This window comes from Colius striatus, chromosome 3, assembly GCF_028858725.1.
Source record: "Colius striatus isolate bColStr4 chromosome 3, bColStr4.1.hap1, whole genome shotgun sequence".
In the NCBI taxonomy this organism is placed as follows: Eukaryota; Metazoa; Chordata; class Aves; order Coliiformes; family Coliidae; genus Colius; species Colius striatus.
In genome coordinates, this window is record NC_084761.1 from 84,561,353 (window position 1) to 84,573,379 (window position 12,027).

At 33.8% G+C, this 12,027-nt stretch overlaps 1 protein-coding gene across 1 annotated transcript in view; it reads left to right on the forward strand.

Moving 5' to 3' along the window:
- The window catches only part of RAB28 (RAB28, member RAS oncogene family), a 66,996-nt gene that overhangs the window by 44,784 nt on the left and 10,185 nt on the right, over window positions 1-12,027 (forward strand). The window contains exon 5 of the mRNA XM_061993342.1: window positions 11,461-11,564. Coding sequence (XP_061849326.1) covers window positions 11,461-11,564 — 104 coding nt within the window. The remainder of the gene's footprint in view (window positions 1-11,460; window positions 11,565-12,027) is intronic.

Genomic DNA, 12,027 nt, shown 5'->3' on the forward strand with positions numbered 1-12,027 from the left:
GATAGTATCTCTCAAATATTTTGATGGAGAAAAGCTGATCCATCCATGGCTTGAAGATATATTGGACTAGCACCATCTTCTGAATGTTTAGTACATTACAGCTTTTTGTCTTCACTAAGGTATTAAAGAACCTTAAAGGAAAAAAAAAAATCACTCAACTTTGAATTTCAGTAATGACAGTACTGTCCTGTCTTTTTCACACTCTACTATGTTTATGAAGTTGTCAAATTAAACCAAAATGAAGGATATCTGTATTTGAATTAGTGAGAAATTAAGATTTTTTTTACATTTTTAACCCTGTTTTAACAGTAGATTCAATATTATGAGGAGACAAATTTGTGAAAAAAAAAGTATTGAAGTCCAGCAATTGGTCAGTAGTAGCTCAACTAAATAAATTTAAGCAGTTTTTTTAAAGTTTCAGTAATCCTGATAAAAATTGTTTCATGTTGAATCAAAGAAGGGTCTGTGATTGTTTTTGTCAGCAAGTCTTGTTTCAAACTACTTGAGCAGTTGTTAAAGTTTGGTATAGGAAACTTGGAAACTATCAAAAATGGTAATATGTAATCTAAAGATAAACAAGTTTTTGAGATTAATAGAAATTGATTTATCCAGAGGAGTTCATTTGAACATTTAAAAATATGTATTGCGGTCATTGTAATGTTAAATATTCTTACAAGATTATGAATCAGGTAATTTTGTGTTTCTCAAAGGCTGCTCTGTAAGGGGAAGTGTTATACTGGTGAGAGAAAATGTAGGTTCTAAGTGATATAACTTTTTGCTTGTTAGTGTTGCTAAAACATTGTCAGTTAGATAATGACATATCACTTGAAACTTGTTCTTTTCAATGCAGATGTTTAATTACTGTGTGAAGGATGCTGGTTCCAAATAATGAAATATCATAATTCTTACTTGCAGAAACTTTGAAAAGAATACGAGAAGAAACACTACAACTTGTTTCAGAAATACAGAATAATTATTACGTCTTTTTATGGTCTACTGTATTTGAGTTACGGTACTTAATGAACAGAATTGCCTTTTCTATGTGATGGTCACCCTAATGCTATTACTGTATCAATAATTTCATTAGATGTTTCATTGTCTAATGCCAGTGTTTTAGAATGTGCTAGTGGGGACTGGAATTCCATCTGCTGTTGGGCATCCTGGCTTATGGTTTGTGTGAGTACAGATTAGATTGTTTTTCTTTGCTTTCTCAGTGTTGCTCAAGATACATTAAAGTGTGTCCATGTGCTGTGCTGGTCACTGTGACTGCCCAGTGATTTTTAGAAATAAATTAGTGTAGCATGAAAAATCCATCTGTGGGAGTATTCTCCTCTCCCAGCCTTTTTCTCGTTTCTCCTTGTTTCCAGGAAATAGTTATTTATAAAGAAGTTTGAGCCCAAATTAACAGCTTAAACTTAACAAGGAAGTAAAACTGTTTGCTGTCAAATTTCTCATTGGCATGATGATTAGGAAGCCTGAACAACAGTGTTAAGACTTAGTGCACAAAGCAGTAAAGTGATGGTTCAGTGAAACTTCGTGTAATCTTAGGCAAGGGTGTTTAATTTTTCCGTTTGTAAAAGTAAGAATTGTGTTTGCCTAATAGACTGGAAAGAGAATTAGTCAGCAAATGATCTGTTAGTAATTGCAAAGTACTTATAAACTGCCGATAAGGGCGGTATAAGAATGTAACTGACAGGATAAAAAGCAACAGTGAACTATCTTCTTTCCAGGAGGAGCTTGTGATCTTAGGATACATTTATCTGTGGAAAGTAAAAACAAATTAACCAAAGGTGTGAAACTGGAGATCGTTAAAGTCCTATAAGATGTTGCTTTTGAGAGAGTGGCGTTACTTTACTGAAGCTGAGCTGTTCATTCTCTGTACCAGTATGTACAAAAGTGTTTCATGTTCTTTCCTTCACATCCCAACCTGATTTGTTAAGCTTACCCTAAGGGCATGTTTGTTTAGGTCTGTACACTGTAGACAGTAAACAGAGATACCTGGTAAAATCATCTACACAGAGGCCTGTGCTGCCACTTCTAAACTCCTTGTGCCCAGATTAATGTATTTCAAGTTAATTTGGTCATCTCTTTGCTATGCCACTCAATCTGCCATCTCAGTGTATTTTCAATGTACTTAATCCCTTGAGCTGCAAGGTAGGGTGTGACAGCACATACCTTTAATCTTCTCTCTTGCTTTCTGTGTCTTTATGATACCCCTTTAAAAAGGAAAAACACCACAGAGTTGTTCCAAGTATGTTTTATTTAATAATGACATCATTTTGAATACTTGTTTCCAAAAACAACTGCATTAGGGGCAGGGATAAGGAGTATAGGTACCCAACAGAAGGGATCAGATTCTTAACTATCAGGGTAATTTTAGTCTATTCAGTCGATAAATGAGCCTAAGAATTTCTGTCAAGAAATTTGTTTAAAAATGAAAATGGGAAATGTCTAGCTGAGAAAAAAAAATATTCTTGTTTTCTCTTTAACTGTCACTTGAAGCTGTGTAAGCCAGTCATCTGTCATCTTAGTTTTGAAAAGAAACTTGGGTGTGTTCCTTTTTCTTCATAAGAAATTTTAGTCTGGTAAGAAAAGATGTCTGTTTTTGCAAAGGTTAACACATCTTAAAGATGACCTGTCTTCTACCAAACATTATACATTCTTGTGATTAGATGAGACTCCTGTCACATTTATGTCCGTTATAGTTAACTGCACTTGGTGTGCTGAGACAGAAATGTTTGCTTCTGGCTGCTCTTTTTGTTTTTTACTGAAACCTATTTTACACCTTAGAAATGTTAACTTCATCAGCCTTTTGTCTTCTAAAGATGCACAAGAACCACTGTGTTTTATAGCTTTAGAAAAAATACTGTAATCTTTTATTATTTAACATTATTTGAAAGTCTTGTTTAATGTGAGATGTTTTTACGTAGAAAACATAATACAAAGACTACAGCTACTTCCATAAATACAAATAAAAAAGATCTTTATGCTGAGCACATTATTTCTCATTATTTCCCGTGTTAGAAAAAACTATTAGCATCATCAGCCTGATTTTGTTGTGTAAAGCTCATGTGTGTCTTTATATGTCACTCTTTGAAAAGAAAGAGAATTCCAACCTGGGCTTTGTACAAATAAGTAGAGGCCCATAAAAGAGGTATGTATAAAACCAGACAGACCTCAATTCACAGTCAAGATATCTTTCTGTTTCTAATGGGAGACAAAGGAATTGCTCACCTTTCCATTCATGTATTAGGCATACATTGTCTTGCCTTTCTTTGTAAGAATTTGTCTTTTAGTTTAGAAGGAGTTCAGATCATGGATTTGACATTTAGAAAGTTATGTTTTTCTTCAGTAATTGAGAAGTGTATTTGCTGATAATTCTAATTTTTCTTAGAGGAGGAAGTGTTACAAAGTTTTGTGTAAATTGCAAGAGTTTTTAAACTGTCATTTTTTTTCTGTCTGAAACCAGTAATTTCCTGTTGTAGCTGGAATCATTAAGTATAGTTTTTAAAGTATTAAAGTACAGCACCAGCTATTATTATTCTGCCTTAGCAAGTCTTCTAATACAACATTTGATTTGTTACTATGTCCTCATAGAGAAGCATCAGCAGTAGAGTGTACATGACAGTGAGAAAGTAAACACATGCTTGCAGTCAAATTAATGTATTTCATCTGTCTTCAACTAATAACACTCTGTCATGCTATCTATCTGAGAAGGGGCATAAACAGTTTATTTTGTGTTTAGAATAACTTCCTGGAGGTAGTTAATGTGACATGTAGTTTGTCTGACATGAGTATAACCAGATCAACACTCTAGATGTTTTCTTGATAACCTAAAAAATTACTGAGAAAATCTGTACTGGAACTATATCGTTTTGAGCTTCCTTAAATCAGAATAGTGGTGTAGTTTTCAGGACTTCCATGAAATAGTTTTCTTTTCTTGGCAGTTATACAATTCTAGTGTGAGAAAAAGATTGAAAGTATTAATAAAAATTCAAGTTAAAAAGTTACAGTTTGTACTCTGGCATTAAGGTCTAAATGTTCAAGAAGTATGTGCAATAGTAATTTAAAAGTAAAAGTAAAAGTAAAAAAATGTAGAATTGGATAATACACAAAGTCTGGTAGAACTGCAGGCTCAGTACAATTTGTTATCAAATTATTATTTCTGCATAATTTTAGTTACTCATGTCAGATAGTAAATATTAAGTAATATATTTGTTATATCACGTGATTTTTAAAATTTACACAGAACCTTATTGTCTAATTAGAAAATGAAATGGGACTTGCTTGAAGTTCTGAGTAACCCATTAAATATTTTTAAACCACTAACCCATAATGAAATAGCCTTATCTTTTAGTGGGAAAACAAGTAGGTTACTAGTAAGTTGTACAATAAGAAGTTAGGGAGGTTTTTTTTGTAGTGGTGATTTTTTTGGTTTTTTTTTCTTCTGTTTGGAGTGATGGCAGAATTAGAGTTAAAACTGAGTAACAGTGCTTATGGCAGAAGAGGCCTGAGAGGTGTTCCTTCTGGCCAAAGTGGTGGGACCTGCTAAGCTATGTTCTACTCAGATTTTATGGGGCAGAGGTCTGATAAACTGAGCAGTAAATCCTGTTGTCCAGAATGCTACCTCCAGTGTTCATCATGATTTCTTTTATTCTTTAGAATAGTGGATATTTGGTATGTCTTACAGAAACCCTTCTTTTATTCCCTTTGCCATGCACTTTTGCTTATGTGTGAGAGAAGCAGAACCTTCCTGCTCTGAAACTAAACAGCAGTTGTTGAGCAGTGTGTCCCGCCTGAGGATAATACTGTATAACAGTATTGTCGTCTGCAGTCTGTTACATTTATAAGTGCTCAGGCTAGGTTTGTTCTTAAGAAATCACTCTGAAATGATACAAAAAAATAAGAAGAAAAAGAGATTCTCATATACAGCTCCCTGTTTTTGTGACCCTGGAGTATTTTCAGAAGCAAAAATATGTACATAATTTTAAGCACATGTAAATCAAATTAATAAATTATTAAAGCGTTTTACTTGTCATGTCTGTGTGGGCTAATCGTGATAGCTCATTATTTAAACATTATGTAATTGTATACCATGTGTGAACAGCTGCAAATACTTTGCAGAAGGATTTATATTTCATTTTTCACAGCATACTATAAAAGAATATATTTTCTGTGGTACCATAGATTAATACAGATGTTTACTCATAACTTTAAAAGTAACCTGAATTATGTTAAAATATGAAATAGTCAAAATGTACATGATAACTAGAAAGCTAGATAGTTGTAAATTAATTTCATTCATGTGTTAATACCAGTTTTAATGGAGAACACATAATTATCAGTAAAAAAAAAAGTTTGGCTTAAACAGGAGAACTGCGCCTTTGTAAGAGGCTCCCTCGCAGTTATTACAATTGCAAGTGTTGAAAGTGAAAGACAGTCAGATTGGGGCAGAGAAGTGTCCCTCTACAAATTCTCTCAACTGTTGCTTTCATGTTCGTCTTCATACATTTGGTTTAGAAAGTGGTTAGTTTGGTTATCACTGGTATAATAATTCAAAATGACTATATAGCGCCTTATAGTTTGCAAGTGTAGTTTCATGATCTAAGAGAAATGTCAACAAACCTTTAAACAGTCAGACTTGCTTAACATGCATTATGCATGCCACTCAAGCTGTTTATGCCATTCTGAGTAAGTACTGTTACTATTTTTTCCGCTGCTTAGAAGTACCTGTACAAGTTATGTATTTGTGTTTCTTCCAGAATTATCTGAAAGGAAGATTCATGCAAAAGGGATATTTTCTGACTTAAAAAAACCCTGAAGTTTTACGTGGAGTTCTTCTCCAGTGATGTTATGAAAGAAGAGATTGACAGTTCTGAGGGAAATGGGGGCTAAATAGCATGAGCAGCAGTCTTTACGTTCTGTGTAAATGGTTTTCTGTTGTCTTTTTAGAGGATATGCAGTTACTTGCTTGTGTGACAATATTTAAATTAAAATCTACTATTATTAAATTTTTGACATTTTGAAAGATTATAAACAAAGAGCATGAATCGTTCTTCTAACTAGTGAAACATATGTTAAAATATTTACTGTCTTCCTATTTTTACCGGTTGTATTATTCTGGTAAAATGTTACATATTTTATTATTGCCTTAATTTTAAGACAATACAGCTTTATTCCTTGTACCAAACTCTGATGAGCTAATGTAGCTCATTTCGCTGAAGCAGGTGAGCTAAAGTAGTATTTAAGCTGCTTTGACTATTGGTTTTCCACATACATAAGATGTAATGGAACAGAACTGATCATTTTTCCCTACGTGGCTTGTTGCAGGCCTTTTATTATCTTATACAATGATATTTATCTAAATAATGTCAAAGAAACAAATTTGGCATTATTTACCTTTAGTAATTACAGATTGTCAAGTTGTAAGTATAAGAATTATTTAATCAAGACTGTATTTCTGTTGGATGGCTGCATGTGGGTAGATTGTAAAGCACCTATTTGTTTTACGTAGCTCTTTCCAGTGTTTTTCTGTTCCTTTACTACTACCAAATAAACTTAAAATTTCAGTGACTTACTCTGAGTTTCTCAAGTAAAGTTATATAAAGATTTCGTGTTGAATAACTATTTATACTCTCAGGTGTTTGCTCAAAATTTTTCTGTCATTTGATGTCTCACCTTGAAGACAGTAATTTAAAATACTATTTCCTCTTCCATTTTGAATTAGCAGTGTCTGTCTTTTTTTTCACTGCAAATAAGTGATGTGTAGCAGCAATTCCAAGGATAATAAAAATGTTTGTATAAATCATCTGAAGATGTGATCTAATCTAATCTCTTTGGTTTTAACTGACAACAACTGTTTTCTCCCTGTCTTCTTTAAAATGTCGCTTACTCTCCACAGTGGTGACCATAGAATCATAGAATGGTAGGGGTTGGAAGGGACCTTTAGAGATCATCTAGTCCAAATCCCCTGCAGAAGCAGGTTCACCTAGATCAGGTCACATAGGAACATGTCCAGGTGGGTCTTGAAGACCTCCAGAGAAGGAGACTCCACACCCTACCTGGGCAGCCTGTTCCAGGTTTGCATCTTTTTCCTTAGCTAACTTCTGCAGTGTTCTCACATGTTTTTCTTCTGATCTTCAGGAATACCTTAAAGGGAATATCCTTGGGATTTCTTTAGGAGACTAATACTTCTCTCATGGATTATTTTCTTTTTTTTTTTTTTTCAGCTTGCTAGGTCTCTGTGTACTTTCACCTACAAATCAAAACTGAGTTAATGAGAAGCTAGTATTTTAGTAAGCCTTACCTACTCTTGCCACAGCAGACACTGATGTATGCCAGTTTCATCTTTGAGAGAGGATTTTCACTTGAATCTATCTGGCTTGATGGAAGTCATGTCTGAATCCCTGAAGTTCCTGGTCTATTTTTGTTGTGCTAGTATCCTTATGGGATAGCTGTACATACAAATGTGTATAGATCTGTTAGTTATGAAGCAGTTCATCTTGCTACTTTTAACGGAAATGACTCTTCGTACTGGACAAGCTTCAAGGAGAATGCTTAGTTTTATTCCAGAGAAACAAAAAGTTGGGATCTTGACCTGTTAGAAGCAGAGTTGCAGGAGAGGAAAAGTCAGGCAATGGGGATAATTTTTGGAGACTATCTGGCAACAATGTGTTTTTTGTAGTTGTTGCATGAAATTTTTAATGTGTATTTCAGGCATAAAAATGAGGAAACTGTAGCAGCCCATATTATGGATGCCTTTTCTTAGGAAACGATTTCAAAATTACTTTGAAGGCTGATGAGCCCTATTTTCTGTCATCACCAGGCTAATCAAGGAAACAATACAGTGACCTAATATTCTTTCTCTCTATTGCTCCTTATGTTCCTCTACTTCTCCTGGTTTCAGTTTTCATGTGGTTAAGTATTCTGTTAAATGCAAATATTCTAAGTGGTTCCTGTATAGTCATGGATTAGCAATGTACTCCTTTGACCTTTTAACTGTTTCTTTACTAACATACTTTAATTGCCATATCTGCCTGTTGTACCCATTTTTGAGACATTTAGAATTTTAGAAATTATAGATCAAAGAAATACTCTCACTGCATTCTGTAAAATTTACACATCTGGGAGTTGCTTTAACTTTTCATGATCAGAAAACATAATTTATTAATGCAGATAGACTTTGTATCCAAACAACCCAAAGTGTTGGTTTCTCATGTGTGTGCTACAGAGATTCATTGTTTGCAACTAGTTATATCTCCTTTCTTTTTTCAAACTAAAATCCCTATATCTCCCTTAGACAACCCATTGGGAATTTCTAGCCATCAGTTTATATTTTACTTTGTAAAATGAAGCTATTAATTTTCCCCTGCTGTTGTGTTTTTTCTCATTCACTTTCAGATGAGGAGGATGATTGTACCATCTAGTATGTCCACTTTGGGTCTCTCTATATGTTAAGGTTTGGTATGCATTCAAATCTTGCAGATTCTTTCATCGAGACCTTTGTTACATATGGCCTATCATAACCATTACCATAATTAAAATGTTCTTTTTATGCAACTTAATTTCAGTAATTCCTTTTTTGTGGCCAATGCAATGTTATCTAGTCATTTAGCACTTTCTGCAAGATTGTTTTCCTGATTTGTGAAATCAAACTCTATGTATGTGATTCTCATTCTATCTAAAACTTGTCTTTACCTTTACACTTTTAATGGCCTAAGTGCATTCTAGTATCATCCTTCATCCCCGATATCTATTTCTGATATTAATTAGCTCATCATATGAGCCCACATTGGCCAGCTGTTAGTTTTCTTTCTAAAAAGTCCTTTCATTCCTTATAAACACCCTTTTAGAAAATAATTTTTCTCCCCCAAAGCCCTCCTTAAAGTCCTTTTACTGTGGTGTCTAAATAAAAGCTGGACAAGACTTATCTCCTGGTGTGCTGAGAATTCTGCCTGTTGAGTTGACCAATGTCAGATGTTTAAAAAAAAAAAAAAGGACTTGAGGGCACCTATTCACGTATTTTAGCTGATCTTCAGTAACTGTCTATGATTGTGCCCTTAGCCTGTGGCAATGAAAGTAATTTGAATTAGCTTAGTCCTCTTTCATTGACTGCAAACTGCAAGTTTGTATGGTTAAAAATTTATTAGCTGGAAACCCTTTTCTCGTACTAAAACTGTGCCCTCTTTCATTGAGAGCTAATGTAATGTGAATTGCTTTGCATTTACTGTGGGCTGAGAGTGTGCACATGGACAGTTACCTAGCAGTTATCTAGCGTAACAGTAACCTTACAGTTCACGGCAGACTGCCCATAACTCAGAAGGTACAAGGTGAAATACTTGTAAGTGGGGAGAGGGTCTCAGAATTATACAAAATTCATAAGCATGGTTTCACCTTGATTTTTTGCTTGCCAGTATATTAGATTCTAGGATCTTATGTGCTTTTAATTTTTCTAATGTAGTTAAGTATATGCTCAACTGACCACATATTATTCTTGATGTTTCTTCAAAGAGAAAATAAGGAGGCATTTGAGGATATGATTTCCAGTGTCACTTTTCCTGAAAATTCATAAACCTTTTAGCATGCTAATGTGTTTTTCCACTCCCTATTCTTTCTTTCCTGGGGAAGAGAATTTGAGAGACTGTAACCTGTAAGCTTGTTTTATGGACTTGCAAAAGCATATCATGATAAGTTAGAGAATACAGTGTATATACTGTCTGTTTGTTTATTGTTATTGTAATCATGTGTAGGTTTTTGGAGTTGAGGTGTAGTCAAAGAAACACAGTTAGGCAAATTTGGAGTTGAGGTTAAGGTTCCTTTAAGAGCTCATCAAAGAAAAATAAAGAAAATAGATATTTATTTTCCCCTAAAGAGTAATCTCACATTGTGTTTTTCAAGCTGCACTTAAAGCTAATATGTGAAGAGTAAAAATAATAGTAATGATATGGTTTAAGCAGTATGCTATGTTTTATTCTTAAAAGATCTCTCTGGTCCTTATTTTTCAGAGGAAAAAGTTAGGTAGCTGTTATGTAGACTACATGACTTTTTAACAAAATTGTTGCTGACTTTGGGTTTTATCTTAAAAAATAGATTTGTTCTTTCTATTTATTATGAAGCTATATATTCTACCTTCAGTATTATGAAAAACTGTACTACCAATGTTAGTGTTAATAGCTTAGTATTTTAGTCTTTCACAGATTAATGCCTGTGGTAACTGGATGATTTTAGGCCTGTTCTTATAAACAAGGCCTTACTGATGTGCAAGAAACAGTAATATGTGGCAAAAACTCCACATTAACCAAGGTAAGCAGTATAAATGGGATGTAGGAATCCCCCGTTAGACTAAAAATCTCCAAGAGAAAATCTCCAGAGCCTAGAAATTAAAGACCTCCAATATCATTTTAAAATAAAACCTTTTATGTAGTAGTCGAGCATTTTTTCAGCTGATAATCAAATGACACTATTATGCAGGCTTACTAGATTTGCAAATTTACAAGTTTTTACAAGTCAGTTGGGTCCCTTCCTCAGGAAATCAGTTTAAGTTTTTTTTTCCTGTATTGACTCAAAGAGCTTGGTTGTCCTTAAATCCTTCTGAATATATTTGCCTTATAATTTGACGGCATTGAGTCAACACCCTTATAGGAACTGTAGTGCAATAAAAAGAGAAACTGTTCAATATAGTTTCCAGTTACCTTAGATTTGGAGAAACTGGAATGTACACAATAAAACCTGTGCAAGAATTGGGTTCCATGATGTTTTGGAACCAACTGGTGTTTTTCAGCATAAATTACTATTTGAAGCTTTACTCTGCTTCCAATGGTTGTAAAATGATAAAAATGAAAATACATGTGACTCTTGAAGTATACTTTACTGTTTTTAGCTTTCTGAACCATATCTTTGTGGAATTAAAAGTTTCATATACAAATGACTAAGGATTGGTGATCTTACTCTGTTCATTTTTTTATTATAGTGAATGTTTTTGCACTACCTTGTTCTGCAATAAAGTTCTTTATAGCTCAATTACATTTTTTACTTAGGAAAATATATGTAGATTCAGATGTGCTTGGTGAGCTCTGTTTTGTATAAGTCTTTAGATTACACTGGAATCTCCAATATTTATCATGCTTGCGAACAGAATGTGCAAAGTTTATCTCTGTCTCAGGTTTTTGTATGTAGTTAGCAGTAAAGTTACTACAAATTGTTTGTGTGTGTCCAGAAATAAATTTAGTCTTTTATTTCAAATAAGAATTTATAGCATTTGACCATATAGTTTCATTTCAGTTTTGCAAATAAAATTAATTGGAGACAATTAATTATGTTTATTTTGGCAAATAATTATAGAAAGAAAGAAACTTGCATTTATTTATCAAGGAAAAGATTACTGAAGTGTTTCCAGTGAATAATTTTGGAGACAGATAACTAAATGAGCATCACTGTAGTATTTTTTCTTTCTTTTTTTAGTTGACTTGGAGCATATGCGCACAGTGAAAGTTGACAAGCACCAACAATTTTGTCAGGAGAACAATTTCAGTAGCCATTTCGTGTCAGCCAAGACAGGAGATTCTGTAAGTAAGAAACATAAAATCCTTGTAGATGTCTTTCTTTTTCCCTTTTAATTTTTTTTAAAGGTGAGCACTTCTATTATACTTGATATATCAAAACTTTAGCAGCTGCAGATCCTTCTTGCCTACCTAGTTGCATGATAAATAGATCTTTGTATGAGTGCATATATTCTTTATTAATTATGGAGGCTTCTCAACTGATTTGCAATTTGAGGTATAGATTCTAATGTGGAAATGGTCTAGTTTCTATAGCAGCATGAGACCTGACACCAGCTGGATCTGTTTGCTGTCAGCCTGTAGTTAAATGTATTCCTGCATTCCAGGTGGAGTCCCATCTATAGGCCGTCAATCTAGAAACTTTCAACAGTTGATAATATCACAAGACCCCGTTGCAATCAAGGTTTTTAATGTGGGTCCTGCGCCATGAGAGACACTTCCTCTTCAGGTCCATTTAAATTTCAACATT